We start from the raw sequence: 16,032 nt of genomic DNA on the forward strand, positions 1-16,032 counted from the left end.
GCGGCGTGCTCAAGAGAAAGGCCAGCACCCGAGTGTGATCGACTTGGTTGACCGGTGTATCTGCTGTATAGAGCGGAGAGGAGATTCAGGGCCCAGCGCGTGGTGTCACGTGAGTTATATCGCACCTTGACAGGCACCAGCTGCGTCCTAACAAAAACGCCCAAAAGCCCGGACCAGAGTATGCGAGCAGGGGTACGGGGACGACGTCGTGCTGTTTACGTGCATTTTTATCTTGTTGTTTGATGCAATGTCACGAAGATATTTATCTTTTTTCGCACGCAAAGGTGATCGATCGACAAATGAAGCTGTGTATTGACGATGAACATGGTGTTTGGATAGTGAACGACATCAAACCTCACGCAGCCTCACTCGCGGCAAATATGAATTAAACGGCGTACGGCAAGCCCTGCTGCGGATACACAAACCCAATCAGACTGGACCCAGTATCTACACAAACGCGGTGGATAGAGGCAGCCGCTCGGTCACACTGCACACATGGGCAGGCTGCACTCGGGCAGTCTGTAAATGGCAGGGTGTGCCGGATAATTGCCCGTGCAGCTTGCCAAACTTTTGGGATTCTTCGTCGCCACCCTGGGTATCTTAGTTAGTTCGAGCCGCAGATTTCATTTGGTTCACTGAACTAAAAACGATAAGACCACTAAGACTCAGACAGGCGACAGGTGACCGTTGCTATGGTCTGGAGTCTAGGAACAGACACTAGGCGTTTGAGACCAGACCTGTGCGGAACGGGACGCTCGCCGACAGCCGCGCGAGTTTCGATGGTATGCTCATTCACTTAGTATGAGCTATGAATCCCGGGGTCATTCAGCAACTAAGGTGGGGTGGAATCCGTGGGAAAAATCGTTTGGACCCACCATTTCGCCCAAGCTGCCCTGCCGTCTTTAGAACCATAGCCCATCTACGGTCTGACTCGGTCGTCACTTTGCAGTTACATCCACCGCCCATCTCCCATCCCTCTCTCAATGTGTGGCGGCGCGGCGCACCCAGAACCTCGCCCGAAAGTCGTCCGAGCAGCTCATGAACGCCGACGTCACTGGCGAGTGGATGATGTGCCGGACCGGCGAGTTGTGACACAACGACATCAGCTGCTTCCGAGAGGCGTTGCGCGCGTCCCACGAGCACAGACTCTTGGTGGCCTCGTCAGGCAGCATCACAAAGTCCTCGGTGTGGTTAAAGATGGCCCGACTGCGGTGCTGCTGCTTCCCGATGATGCCGGCACCGGTGTAGGCGATCAGGCAGCGGCTGGTAGACAGTTCCCACAGTTTCACCATCGAGTCCTTGCCCGAGGAGAGCACGTACTTGCCGTTCTTGGAGAACACCACCGAGGAGATGCCGGCGCCGTCGTGCGCGTTGGGGAAGGTGTTGACGCAGCGGCTCGACACGCCGTCCCACAGCTTGATGCTGCCGTCGTTGGAGCCGGTGACGTAGACGCGCGCGTCCGGCGACCACCTGTCAGGGCGGGACGGAGAGTCGGGTCAGTCATTGACCTCAACGGAGCCCGAACAGGGGTCGGGATGGGGGACGTTGGCTGAACGGGTCATGATCTAACGGAGGTTCATTGTGTTCAAATGATTCAAATAGATGAATGGCTGTTGCCCCATGAAACACACGGCTGTCCTTTAACCATTCAAAGTCTGGTGAAGTATTTATCGACATAAAAAACAATAATGCAGCAATAAGATCACAACTCTAGCATTGATCCTGAGATCTTCATCCTATGAAAATTACTCATAGTCCCGAAACTTACCTTAGCAGCAAAATGTCAAAAACACTGTCACCGAGCGGCGAGCTAGCACCGCCCAGCTATTCAGAAACAAACCGTATCCAATCCTCCTCCCCTTTGATCCCATCTCCCTCTCCCGAGCCTTACTGTGTGGATGTGACGCGGTTGGTGTGGTGCTCCTTGTTGAACGGGTTGACGTAGCACTGCGCCGTGGCGATGTCGTATACCCGCACTGCCGTGTGATCCGTGCCCACAGCCATGTAGTCGCCGCTCGGGTGGAAGCTGAAACAGCGCACCGGGATGGCGTCCTGGCCGCCCCGGGGGTAGGGTCAGTGGCACGGCCGGAAAGGGAGGCTTAGTGGTATAGCCGGTAGAGCGAGGGTTAGTGGTAAGACCCGTTGGGGGATAATGGGGCCAGGAGAGGGGTCAGCGTGAGGTCAGCCGTCATATGCAATGTGGCCAGGCCAGGCCGGTGGAAATGTCAACAACGACCGACAGAGTAACTGCAGAAGCCTCAGAAGCACTGTGCCCTCGTTCATCAATCCAAAGGAATGCTCTAACTTACATCCCCTCCCATAATTCCATTCCCCATATCCGCCCTCTTATCCCAAACCCTCAACACCCACCGAGATGACGGTCGTCGCCTTCTTCACCGACGACTTGCTGTACTCGAAGATTTTGATGTTGGTGTCGCGCGAGCCGGATGCTAGCAGCGGCAGCCGCGGGTGGAACTCGAGCCACGTCACCTCGTCCACATGGTCGTAGAGCGTCTTGATGACCGGGTGGTGGCCGGACGAGGCGTCTATCATGTCCGGCTCGTGCGGCTTCTTAGCCAACATGCGGTCCACGTCGATAATCTGCGAACAAAGAGAACAAGGGCCGAGATCGACAACACGTCAACAACCTCAGGAGAGGGCGAGTAGGACGCTAAATCTCGATAACTTCGGGTCGAATTCGGTGATATTCGGAAAACGGAATAGCTGGGGTGAAAGTGATAATATGTCGATGATATCTGCGAGGAAAGCGACGGAGATCTGGACACTAAGTCGATCATCTGTGGACGCGAAGAGCGACCGAGCAAGGCAGCTGCTACAGGGTCTGGGGAATGGCTATTGTAGACGGGAGCTGCTTTGCTTCGGTGCCTAAAAATGGTTGTCTCCTGTTCGAAAACGGTGCACACGGAAAGGGCTGTCGGCGAACGTCTAGTTTTAATTCCAAGCATATATTTCTCCATGTTTCTTATAGTGAATTGGAGTCTAACTATCGGAAGCACTGAAGTTGCATTTTTTCCACGCAGCCGTACTTCGATATCGGCATCCATGTCGACGCTGGCCTACCTTGATGCTGACACCCACGCGGTATCGTCTCCTCCTACCTTGATGCTGGCATCGACGCTGCCGGTGGCGATCAGCTGTCCGTCCGGGGAGAAGCACCCCGAGCGGCAGGCGCCCTTGTGCGAGGTCACGTAGCAGGTCTCGTAGGCGGCCGGCTCGGGTGCCACCGTCGGCATGTCCGACTCGAACTCCAGGTCCAGGCCCGAGGTGAACGTGTCCTCCGTCTTCACCCGGTCCTCACTGGCCTCTGCAGGATCGATCGGGCAATATGTCAGTATGTCACACATGTGTAATTAATCTCATATTGACGATAAAAACATTTCTTCAAAGCAATCCTGCATGGTCTAGTTCAAGTTCCAGCCAGGTTTTGAATTTGTCAGCAGTTTAAGCTGTTGAAGCCTTACACAGAACTCACCCTTTTCCTTCTGCAGTCCGAGCAGCACCAGCCGGAACAGCCTGTCTGATGGCGGGCAGGCGGGGTCTGGCTTGATGGTCTGGTGCATACTAGAGGCCAGCGTCTGCTGACCATCATAGTATAGCTGGCTGCAGGTCAAAGGAACATGTCAGCAGTGTAGCCACAGCACCTGGAACCCAATTTGGGGCACAACTTTTTTAACTTACAGCACAATTTAAAGCACTAAATCACAGCTTCAATTAAATCGTTTCCTGTTGTACAGAATGTGACAATATTTTTGCTGAGTCATTGAAGGACTGGGCAAAATTTCTTGAAAAACTAGTCAGCAGTACTGACTTGTTTGCATCTATAACCTAACTAAGGAAATGCTTTGGTAAGTGGCAAGGGACAATGCAAATAATTATGTTAGTGCGCACTAGAACTAGACCATGTCCAGAAAATCTTATTAGATCATATAAACTAATAAATAACAGCTAAACAAAGTGACTGGACCAGGTAGACTGTAGTAGAGGGCTTCAGAATGTTGATTTTGAAGCTCGCTGTTACAATACAAGCAGCACACCAACCTGATGATAAGCCGGTAGAGTGCTTCTCGAACCTTCACCAAGCTGTTAAGGTCAACTTTCTCAGCGTCTGCCATGCCTGGAGTTATTCTGCTCAGACCAGCTGAAATATAAAATATCACATAATTTAGATGGTACCTACCCATCTTAAAAATCATATAAAACCAAAGTAAACGTAGGTTATGAAAAAATACTCGCAGCCAGCAACTTTTCTAATGGCAGTAAAACTCCCCCCCCATGCTGACATTTTAATCAAACAAAAACAGTTTTTAATCACAATTCTTAGAAAACTACCTCATTTCATAAATCAAAATGGAAAAATAAAAAGAATCAAATACACATGACCTTAGGGGGAAAACCCGGGCTGAAAAAGGTAAACTGACAAAAAAAAACTACTTTTGCTGAATGCCTACCCACAGTGTATATAAATATATAAATATATAAATCTGCCGGTAAATATTTACTTTAGGACCGGCACACTTTTTCAAAGGGAAATTTTCGACAATCTTCCATTATTTGACATCCTAAATCAAGAAATGATACTTACATGTCACCAAAACTGCAAAAAGTCACACAAAAACTTGATAAAATCCAGCCATCTCACCCCGCGTCACGTAACGTACACCGACGAAATTATACGTATGCGGCGATTACGATATAAACAACGTGTTTGCGCCGTTGCCATTTGCGAAAAGGAAAAATATATGCATGTTTAATTCAATGAAAATGACGTCATAATACCAAAAAAATACATATTGGCGAAATTTAGATGGTTAAAAATTGGGTGATATGGGGTAGGATAGCAAATTTAACACGGAAAAAATTATCAGAACATAACCTAACCTTACCTAACCTGACCTACTGATATTTGCCTACCCGAGGATAAGGAAAAAGTTGCTCGCATGAATAGATTGCAAGCAATGGTAGGTCAAATATTTTTAGGTTAAGTGATTGTGCATTAGGCTTCAGGCCTTCGGCCTGAAGCCAAATACACAACCACTTAACCTAAAAATATTTGACCTACCATTGCCTGTAATCTCTCCTAAGGCATTGCCTTCGGCACTGCCGCTGCTTCGCGACGAGAAATTTCATGACGTCACTTTCCTCACAGTTGAATAGCATCGTTAATATGTATTCACTAAACCTTGGAGCGCAGTGCGTGGCCGGTGGAGTACGCAGTCGGTGAGATCTACGGCGGTGACGGTAAATATTGTATTGGTGCATTTTAACTTGTTTGTGCCATGAATGACTATCAGCTATGAAATCAAAAGGTCAAATTATGTCATGCGATATGCTTCTTACTATCACTTGGGGTTCGCGACGAAAGTAATGGCTGCCGGTCCTAAAGTAAATAAATACCAATCTGCCTACCTAGGGCACCTACCATGAAATTTCTGGAAATTTCCAAAACGAATTTTGATTTCCGTCTTTTTCCCGACCAAGGACGCACATGCGTTCGTTGCATCGTGTTCAAACGGTAGCGATTGGAAGAGGTTGAACTTTAAGCCTGAGGTTTTTTGCAAATGATTGCTTAAATTAGTAACGAATAATAAATAAATAAATTTTTTACGGCGAGAACCTATAGGTTATTGAAAAAACGAGTTTTTCCATTGCAATTTAAGCAGTATTTTAACCTAATGACGTCATTTTTTGTAAGTTTTCTGTTCAGTTACAAATGTCGCAGAAGCGTCGTTTTTTATTTTCCGTCAACAGTTGTTGAATGCTTGGGTTTGATAATTCACAATTCATGCGAATTTTTGTTTAGTGCACGGTAAGAACGGTAAGAAGTAAGAACTCTGTTGAACAGTATTTGACATTTTCAAGGTGTTTGGGTAGGTGCGTGGAATTTAATAGAGGGTAGTAGTGCGGACTGCGGAGCTGCTCTAATTAACTTTAACTTCGGCAGCCTTGAGTCCCTTGAGTCAGCCCTGAGTCAAGATACCGAAATCTGCATGACGTTACGAGCTAAAACCCCGGCTGAAAAAGTTAAATTGACAAAAAAACTTACTTTCCAGGTGATTTACAGCCAGGTTACTTTCGTTACTTTAGTCCTCACACGCAAACTCCGTAGAGACTTCGAAACTCAATTGGCTACCGATTTGAAAGAGAATCCGAAGGCCTTCTGGAGGCATACTAACTCGAGACTTAAAACAAAGACAGGTATAGGGGATCTTCGGAATTGCTCAGGAGATCTGATGAGTGATGATAAGGCGAAGGCTGACATTCTAAATGCGCAGTTTGGCAGTGTTTTTACTCAAGAACGGCTCACAGACATTCCAACCCTTGCCAGCGCCAGCACTACTCTAGAGGTAACCGATATCCGAATCACACCGGAGGCCATTGAACAAAAGTTACAGGCCCTCAACCCGTCCAGTGCTCCTGGACCAGATAACATACACCCAAAGGTGTTACGGGAGGCACGCCGCGTTCTGAGCCGACCTCTTTCGCTACTTTTCCGGAGATCTCTGGACTTGGGCATGGTTCCTCGGGACTGGACACTGGGGAGGATAGTACCTATATTTAAGAAAGGGAACAGACAGGACCCTGGCAACTATCGGCCGGTCAGCCTTACCTCTGTTGTCTGTAAAATACTGGAATCCCTCATCAGAGACACAATCTATCAGCACTTCTCAGAGAACCACCTGTGGGCAGACTGCCAGCATGGCTTCCGGCCAAAGCGCTCCTGCAGCACCCAGCTGGTCAAAGTGCTTGATGACTGGAGCAGGGCCCTAGAGAATCATAAGCCTGTCGATGTAATGTACCTGGACTTCCAGAAGGCTTCGACTCTGTTCCTCACCAGCGACTTCTCTATAAACTCAGGAGTCACGGGGTGAGCGGTAAGCTGATCACATGGATCGGGGCTTTCCTGAGAGCCAGGAGACAGCAGGTAGTGATTAATGGTCAGTCATCTGACTGGTCGGAGGTGGTCAGCGGGGTACCCCAAGGCTCGGTCCTGGGTCCACTACTGTTCTTGATTTTCATTAATGACATGCCTGAGGTTGTTGGTTCCTCGCTGACGATGTTCGCGGACGACACGAAGCTGTACTCCACGGTAGCCTCTACTCTCGCTGCGTCTAGCCTCCAGTCTGACCTCGAGGCTCTGGTCAACTGGGCGGACGCCTGGCAACTCCCCTTCAATGAGGCGAAGTGTAAGGTCATGCACCTCGGACGAAACAACCCAGCAAAGCAGTATGTGATGAGAGACTCTGAGATGAGCGTCGTTCGGGTGGAGAAGGATCTGGGCGTGCAAGTCGATGACGAGCTGAAGTTCAGACAACATGCTTCAGCAGCCGTAGCCAAGGCCAACCAGATTCTCGCTGTGATCCGTCGCTCATTCGTGCTGATAAACGAGTGCACGCTGCCGCTGCTTTACAAGTCCCTGGTGCGCCCGCACCTCGAGTACGGCAACCTCGTGTGGGGCCCTTTCAACAGGGCGGACCAGAAGCTGGTGGAGAGGGTACAGCGCAGAGCTACGCGCATGGTGGCCAACCTTCGCCACCTGCCCTACCAAGAGAGGCTCAGGGCTCTGAAACTTCCATCGCTGTACTACCGACGCAAACGGGGCGACATGATATTCACCTACCAGATGTTCCATGGAGGGGTTGATGTTGAAGTCACGGATCTCTTCTGCCCCGCCACGGGTGCCGTTACACGAGGTCACCCACACAAGCTCCGCAAGCCAGAGGCGGTCAGCAGACTGAGGAGAGCTGCATTCGCAGTCAGGGCCGTGAACGACTGGAACGGCCTACCTGCTCAAGTGGTCAGTGCCCCCACCGTGGACTCGTTCAAGGCGAGACTCGATGCCCACTGGGGCCATCACTGGTATCATATGCCAGACACGGATTAACAAATGGCAAAAGGGACAGGAGCTCGGTTAGAACGGGACCTCCAGGCCGAGTTGGCCTTTATTATGCCCGAACACCGTAAGGTAAGGTTATGTTGGGATTGTTAGGTAACCTTTTAACTCTTGAGCCCAGGCTGATAAGACCAGTAGCGGCTGAACACCTTCAATTATGATTAAGGGGGGCACTGTCAACTTTTGGCCCCATTCTCTCCATGCAACGCCCATAGGGCTTATGTTAAAATACCAAAATTAAATACGGCACAGTTGCAGTGCCCCGGTGCCGGGTGCCCCCTGTTCCGCTGCCTATGGATCAGATTGGAACCACATGCAGCATTGGAATTGTGGCCTCTTTCTGCATCCCCCGCATTTTATTCTCTGGGTGGTTTGGCCCCGTCCAGCGTTTAGCCTCTCAGGATCCGCTCAGGGCTGTGGTTGTTTATTGATGCTTCCCCCAGATGAGGTTCAAAGTTGATAGTCACTTGGAGCTTATTTAGGGCCTCTGAAGACGAATATGTGAATTTACAAATGACGAATATGTGAATTGTGAATTTGAAATAAACTGATTCTACAAAGCTCTTTTCTTTCATCTATTGTATAACATTTACCAATAATTCTTGACTAGGCTGATTTGGCTCAGGCCACAAATAGCCATTTATCTTTAATATTTGACAAGACTCCAGCAATTTGGTTTTGTTGTTAGGTGGATTTATGCTTGTTAACCCACGCCCTGGTGGGGAGGGGCTATTTTTTGCCCCCCTCCCCTCAAGACTTTTCGATATATCTCCAGAACTGCTGCACCTATTGTCACCCAACTTTGAGTACCTTCCTGGGCATCAATTTTGCACATTGTGACCAAAAATTTTCCAAAGGCTATGATAGGTTAGCCGCAAATGACGTCAGAGTGACGTCTTGTTCTGCCGTTTTCGACAAAAAAAAAAAAGGTTTCGCGGGAAGAGCTGTCAGGCCTATAACTTTGAAGATACAGAAAACATTTAAGACATAAAAGGTGAAGAATTACCAGGGCTACAAAACTGCCATCTCGTAATTTTGAATTTCTGAATTTTGACCCCCCAAAATAAAAAAAAGTTTTTGATTATAATTGCCAAAAAATCCAAAAAGTTTTTCGAATTTAGAAAAAAAACGGAATACCTATATGTGATAGCCCTCACCAACTTCTATTCACATACCAAATTTCAGATCGATCCCTCTTTTTTTGGCCAAGTTATAGGGAAAAAACTTCAAAATTGATGACGTCAAATTTTCAAACTAAATTTTTAGCGATTCTAGGCCACGTAGCGCAAAACAAAGACCACCATTAGACTCGCCGTGAAGAGCTGCATCGAATTTTTTTTTTTGAAACCCATTTTATGCAAAACTATCAATTTTGAAATTTGACCTTTTTTGACCTGACATTGATCTGACCTCCACCAGAAAGTGACCTTAACCATTCCTGATGGTCTTATAACCAACACCATTGATTTTGAAATGAAGATTTGGCCATAAAACATGCATCACACAGCCCTAGTAAAATTGGGTTCATGTGCTGACCCTTGGTGACCTGACCTGTGACCTGACCAGGTACTATCAGTGACCTCGGCTCTAATAGCAACATATGTACTAGGCAACTGACGCCCCATCGCTGATTTTCGATAAAATGCGTTTTTCTCGATGTTATAACTTATAGCGCATTCCCTAGAAGACACGTGACCGACAAAACATTTTATCTTTGACCTGACCTGTGACGTCATCGGTGAACCCGAGGTCAATAAAATTAGATTTTCCCCGCCAAATTTGACAGAGCTTTCAAACGCAGTTTGAATTTTGCGGATCCGTCCAGTATTTTCGGAGATACGAGGGGGGGGGGCAAAAATAGCCCCCCCCCCCACGAGGTCGCGTTATAAACAGACCCCACCAGGGCGCGGGTTAATGGTGCAATTGTGGCAAGAGCCAGAAAATAACATCATCATGACAGGTGCCTTTCAAAGTCAGTTGAAATGTGATTATTGACTGGTTTCCAGTGTGAAGTAAAGAAGGAGTCATATGAATAATAAACCTAGATTTAAAATGTCTCCTGACTAGAAATGTTCACATGGTCACCTATCTGCTGTCACTCCGTGATACTGGCATTCCGGTGGTAATTTATCTGACCACAGTTGTGTCTGCAGTTCGACTGATCCCGTGCCACTGGTGAAGGGATGCAGACAGAATGAAGGCACATCTACTGGTGCTCAGCAGTCTGGGACTGTTGCTGCTCTGTGGTGGAGTCCACGGAACATTCGACTTCTTCCTGTCGCGCGATGAAGTCCGTAAAATGGACGGTAAGGAACAGAGTGATTCAGAGACACGCAAGTGACATGCTCGCATCGGTATCGTGATAAGCGGGATGAAACTATGCTATGGATGTGACTTGTCTTTGCTAATCACCAGAAGTTCACGAATAATCTTCATATTTGGCCGATAGTTTTCTATTTTGAAGCCATTCCTGATGATTCATATCATTATGTAGGTACATTTTCAGAAGTGTGTTTATTGACGCTTTTTACCAATGGTTTTACGCTTTTTCAGTCGTTGGGTGGCCGGACACGTTTTTCTACGTGGATAACGGCAACGTCAACCACAACACTGTGGCATACAACTTCCAGGTCCCATACGAAATGAACACGCTCACGTTTTCGTGGCGTGCAAGAGACTACAATAATGTAAGTGCCCTTCATTTTATCGATATTCATCTTTCTTTAAGGCATAGCGATATGACTTTCTCGATCGATGCATGCCAATTTTTCGTGTTAATTAGATTTTCACGGTTACTTTAGCGATGCGTGGTCAGTGTTGCTCGTATTTGGGTGCGCATGATGCTGAACTCCCAGCGATGTTGACACAGGCTGGTTACGTCTGACCGGACCGGTGGCGGGTGGGCTGTGTTTCCAGGTGACCTACTCCCTCTCCAGCCACGTGCTGCCCGGCAGCGAGGACAAGCTGCGCTCCCTGGCATTCGACGTACCGGCCACAGGTGAGCTACAGTGCCGTCTGACACCAATCGGCGCAGCTGCAGCACGGGACGGAAAGTGTGGGATGATGGTTATCTGTCCAGTCGTCAATTATCTTAGCTCGTACTTTTCCTATAAATGTGGAATTGCATACAATCTGAGGTAGTCCATCATACTTTATCATAACCATGCAGGCATTTTGTGATATTGTCATATTTTGTCGAATTTAACCATATTTATGGTGCCCAGTGCCCGGTACGTGCACTGCTTTACACTCCCATAGCCTAGTCGCTGTGCTGACGCTGAGCTCCGCCCACCGGCTGCCAGGTCGCATCCCGCTGCGCGAGGGTCAGTTCCGACTGAACCTGAGGTGCGCTCCGGAGGCGGCGGCGGCGGAGATGGCGCCGTCGCCGGCCGAGTTCGTCATCCAGCTGGACGCGGTGGCGGCCGGGAAGCTGACCAGCGTTCAGCTGAGGCGCCGGAAACACTGCTCAGGTAGGTATATACATGGGAGGTGGAGGGGGCTAACGGGAAGCCAAGGGGACTAACGAGGATATGGGAGGCGAAGGGACTTTCGGGTTATCTGGGCCGTAGAACGAAGAGCCGGAGAGCGATGTACAAGCGTCTACAGAAGTTATTAAAGGCGACAGTGTTCAAAATTAAGCTTTCGTTAAATCCTGATGTCGGTTTCAACGATATTTTAGTCCGGGCCAAAACGATGGTTTTGGCTCGGACCATCGTCCCACGTTTCCCCCGGCCCCTGTCTGACCTCTGACTTGTATGACCCACAGAGCCATCACCGTTCGAGGCGGACATCGTGGTGATGCCGCGCCGGGACGGGATCGGCTCAGCGGCCACCTTCTACGTGGGTCTCGGCGCGCTGGTGGCTCTGATGGTGGGCGCGGTCATCACCGGTGTGGCGGTGGCCTACTGCAGCAGAGGCTGGGAGAGCACCCTCAGACCGTGAGTGGGGGAGGGGTTTGGAGGGGGGGGGGGGCAGTGCGGTGGCCTACTGCAGCAGAGGCTGGGAGAGCACCCTTAGACCGTGAGTTGGGGGGGGGGGGGGTACATTGCAGCGGCCTACTACGGCCGCGACTGGGAGAGCGCCCTCAGACCGTGAGTGGGGGACGGAAGTGAAGCTAGAGATTAATTGGAAACGAGGTAACCATTCTGTTACTTAGGAGCCATGTAGCCCTCAGCTTAGCACGTCGGCTAACGATTGCTAAATCGTATTGGTTTTAACTTGGTGGCTGTAACAGTTATCCGTATCAACTCGATTGTGGAAGATGAGCGAGAGACATTCAAGCCTAGCGCCCTCTGCACAGCTATTTTATGTCGCAGATACTACGCTGCCCTCTTGAGGAACTTCATGCTCATCGTGGCTACACTCTCACTGCCATCGTGACTCTCGTCTTTCCTTTCCGCCAGTTCCCCGGCCAGTCAGTACTCGTCAGTGAACGGCATACCACCGCCGCCCCCGCCGCTTTCCGCCCTACCGTCTGCCAGTCCCGCCGGCTCCGTGGGTACCCTGACATCACGGCCGGCCGGGGAGCCGCCCTCTGTGCCGCCCCCGCCGCCGCCCGGACCGCCGCCGGCCGCCCCCGCCCCCGCCCCGGTGCTGGAGCCACTGGATGTGGACAGTCTGGAGGTGGAAGAGGTGCTGATGGAGGGCACGTTCGGCCGCATCTGCCGCGGGAGACTGGTGAAGGATGAACAGGATGACCTGCCCGTGCTGGTCAAACTGGCAACAGGTGAGTGGGGCGTCGAGAAAGAACGCCTGAAACCTATCCTTAGACATCTTTCTGTGTATGAATTCGTTTCATCTAATTGGGATCATAAGCAACTAGGAACTAGATCAGCATATGTATCTTGTGTTGTGTGCCATACAGCATTTTGCTCGGAGAATGGCAGCGCAGTATATTGACAGGCTTCATATAGCCTTGTGCTTCAGAACCGCCCTCCTTAGCTGTTATCCCCTGCCTGCTTATCCTAACGTAGCGTATGTTTCCGCGCGGCAGAGGTGGCCTCCGACACCCAGGTGTCTGTGATGCTGCGTGAGGCGGCTGCCATGACGGCACTGGCTCACCCGAACCTGCTGTCGGCCATGGGCGTGGTGGATGACGGGCCGGAGTCGCGCCGACCGCGCATCGTCTACATGTACTACCCGAGCGTCAACCTCAAACGGTAAGACATCGTCTATCTATGCATCCATGAAGCTAAGATACATTCAGCTAGGATTTGGAACGCTTACATCTCTGTTTCAACAAACTACTTTTTATTAATGGTCTATTTTTATCGTCCAAAAAGTCACACTTCAGTTCTTTCCAGTCTGTCCCTTTCTCTGCTCCCTGTTGTCAGGTTCCTGCACCAGTGCCGCTCGGCCGGCGAGGGCTGGCCGCTCACTGACCCCTCCCCTCCCCCTGTGTTGTCTCTCAGGTTCCTGCACCAATGCCGCTCGGCCGGCGAGGGCTGGTCGCGCACTCTGCTCACACAGGAGGTAGTGCACATGGCCGTGCAGGCTCTGAACGCCCTCAGTCACCTGCACCAGCACTCGGTGGTGCATAAGGACGTGGCAGCGCGCAACTGTGTGTGAGTACAGCGGGGTGGCTTGGAGGAGGGCTAACGGGGGTTTGAGAACTACGGAGAAAGGTTGCGAGAGGGGGCTGCGTTGGTACGGCGAGTGAACGAGAACCGGAAGAAAGCACCACGTTTGAGTTACCGGAAGGGGTGATTGTGTGCACTACAATTACTGGGTGACGGTTCGAAAACTTTGTTGGCGTAGCGCAACTCAGTAATTGCAGCTTGAATGCTTTGTTTGTTTATCTGTTGTTAAAAGTCATCTAACCTTTAGATTGCAGTGATGGACTTGACTCCTGTAACTAGAATTATCCTGTTCACTCCAGCTTTTTCCACCCCTCACCCACAGCGTGGACGACCAGCTGCGTGTGAAGCTGTGCGACCTGGCGCTCTCGCGCGACCTCTTCCCGGGCGACTACCACTGTCTGGGCGACAACGAGAACCGTCCCGTCAAGTGGCTGTCGCTCGAGGCGCTGTCGGAGCGGCGCTTCTCACCGGCCGCCGACGTCTGGTCGTTCGGCGTCCTGTTCTGGGAGCTGATGACGCTCGGCCAGCAGCCGTACGTGGAGGTGGATCCGTTCGAGATGGCTGCCTACCTGAGGGAGGGCTACCGGCTGGCCCAGCCCGTCAACTGCCCTGACGAACTGTGAGTAGGGGCGGGAAAAATACAGACAATACGGACAGACTGGGGGCGGGGGCGAGAATGGAGAAGACGGTATTTATCTTAATCTCAGAGGGTATGGTGTGCGAAGGGCTTGGGATGATGCAAATTGTGTCTAATTGTTTAAAGTGCCTAGTGTGTTATAGATTTATGTTACACATGTGAAATTTTGGCTCTGGCAATAATCTCCTAGCATTTACCTTCTGTTTTACGTAACTCTTCTCTTGCTTTAGCCGATATCTTATTTATCCTGAGCTGCCACGCCTTTCCGTGAGTTATAGGCTCCGACATGCGTCGTCCACTGACTGAGTTTGTGTACGTCTGACTGCCAGGTTTGCGGTGATGGCCTACTGCTGGGCCACGGAGCCGTCCGAGCGGCCGGGCCTGCATCACCTGCAGACGTGTCTCATCGACTTCCACATGCACCTCGACAACTACGTCTGAGTCGCCGTCTCTGTCAGCCGCTTCTCCCCTTCTGAGCCGCCGCCCACTGCCACTCGACCGGGCGGGGAGAGACCGAGTCTCAGTACTGGTGATACAGGGTATTCGGCATTTAGGTACACCCGACACTGACAGACCGTGGTTTTAGGGATCGGTGGGATTGTGGAGTGCTTCGCTACAGTCTGCTGCTGCATGTGTGGGTGTCTGATGGCGTGTGTGTGGTTCGGGGACCACTCTGATCGCTGCCATAAATGTTGCTCGCAGTCGCGTGTAAGTGATGCATATCTTTGTTCGGTTAGCCATATCATACATTAGGATCAGCGTTCGCTGTGTAGCGCCCTGTGATATTTCGCCGTCATTGCTAGCTCGTGTTTCTTTGAACGGTTCGCTTTTTCCATGTGCCGTGTGCGTAGACGATGTTTTTATGTTTGAAGGGTGGGCCGTAGTTCTATTTGCATCAGAGGCGATTGCCCGCAAGTATGGGCTGCGTGACAATGAATCTCGGCGATCGCCTGTCTACTGCAACGAGAGAACCTCTGATGTGTCTGATTCGATTTTTATCACAAGTGACGACTCAAGAGGTGTGATGGTAGGTACGCATTATGAGCATCAACTACTATTGATTTGTCACGCCTGTAGCAATGAGATTTTCACTAGATAAAAAATATGAGATTGCCAGTAAGTATGTTCAGTAGGTATTGCGATGTGCGTCGTCTGCAGCCTGACAGGTATGGGCTCTATTTCCAGTTGCTTGGTACAAAGTGCGGCTCCATGGGTCACACGGAGGTGCTGAGTTAAAGATAATGTATTGATACATCTAGTTCGTTGATATGTTTGGTAAGTTGGTAGGTTGTTTCTCGTATAGGTAATTATTTTACCTCTCGGTTGATGGCACGCCCAGGTGATTGTTACGGACCCGGTTGTAATAGTATGTTTTGTGACGTATTTTCACTATGTATAATGGTATCTTATCTCCTCGATGAGTATCTTCGGTAGGTTTGCCTGGACGTGTCTCATCGAGAACGCGTCATTAAATGTCATTGTACCTTATAGAATATGCGATACGCGATGTTGCTTATGGCATCCTCCACACTATGTTCATATCGTCAAGGTTGTCATGGCAACGCTAGTTGTGCGCGTTCATAGGACAATGATTCCAGATGGGTACGCCTTTTGTTGATTTTTTTTTTCTGACGGCGTTCCGATTCGTGGGGTCGGCCCAGGCTGACCAACCGCCGCGTCGTAACTGTGCCACATTTCCATTGTTTCGCAACATGTTTCATCAGGGTTTTAGAGAGCTTCGCGTTAGTCTGAACCTCGTGCACGAGGCAAAGGCGGCCAGAAGTGTCATTGTGCGCATGTCTCGCTATCATCAGCTGGCCGACTGCATCGGTAGACTTCCGTTAGCCAGTTTTTACGCATTTTTGCTACGTCAAATGCATTTGTAATTAAGCAAACCAATGTTT

General features: G+C 50.0%; 2 protein-coding genes across 4 annotated transcripts; one reads left to right on the forward strand and one right to left on the reverse strand.

The window, feature by feature from the left end:
* Nucleotides 1-292: 292 nt before the first annotated feature.
* Nucleotides 293-4,739, reverse strand: LOC122371213 (cleavage stimulation factor subunit 1-like). Of its 2 annotated transcripts, none has more exons than XM_043347361.1 (7): nt 4,604-4,739; nt 4,060-4,159; nt 3,494-3,621; nt 3,120-3,325; nt 2,371-2,601; nt 1,892-2,052; nt 293-1,470 (listed from the first exon to the last, which is right to left on the reverse strand). In XM_043347361.1, the coding sequence occupies exons 2-7, from the start codon at nt 4,131-4,133 to the stop codon at nt 981-983; spliced, it is 1,290 nt and encodes a 429-aa protein (XP_043203296.1). In that variant the 5' UTR covers nt 4,134-4,159; nt 4,604-4,739; the 3' UTR covers nt 293-980. The 2 variants fall into 2 exon arrangements, with proteins under 2 accessions (XP_043203296.1, XP_043203297.1); XM_043347362.1 differs by lacking the exon at nt 4,604-4,739 and adding an exon at nt 4,351-4,396.
* A 332-nt stretch (nt 4,740-5,071) lies between these two features.
* On the forward strand, nt 5,072-16,018 carry LOC122371212 (tyrosine-protein kinase RYK-like). Of its 2 annotated transcripts, none has more exons than XM_043347359.1 (11): nt 5,072-5,259; nt 10,066-10,218; nt 10,466-10,599; nt 10,829-10,910; nt 11,215-11,382; nt 11,679-11,850; nt 12,316-12,638; nt 12,906-13,071; nt 13,324-13,476; nt 13,814-14,110; nt 14,458-16,018. In XM_043347359.1, the coding sequence occupies exons 2-11, from the start codon at nt 10,107-10,109 to the stop codon at nt 14,567-14,569; spliced, it is 1,719 nt and encodes a 572-aa protein (XP_043203294.1). In that variant the 5' UTR covers nt 5,072-5,259; nt 10,066-10,106; the 3' UTR covers nt 14,570-16,018. The 2 variants fall into 2 exon arrangements, with proteins under 2 accessions (XP_043203294.1, XP_043203295.1); XM_043347360.1 differs by having other exon boundaries at nt 5,072-5,238.
* The last annotated feature ends 14 nt before the right edge of the window (nt 16,019-16,032 follow it).

Source organism: Amphibalanus amphitrite, unplaced genomic scaffold (assembly GCF_019059575.1).
Source record: "Amphibalanus amphitrite isolate SeventyFive unplaced genomic scaffold, NRLGWU_Aamphi_draft 001216F_arrow, whole genome shotgun sequence".
Classification (NCBI taxonomy): domain Eukaryota; kingdom Metazoa; phylum Arthropoda; class Thecostraca; order Balanomorpha; family Balanidae; genus Amphibalanus; species Amphibalanus amphitrite.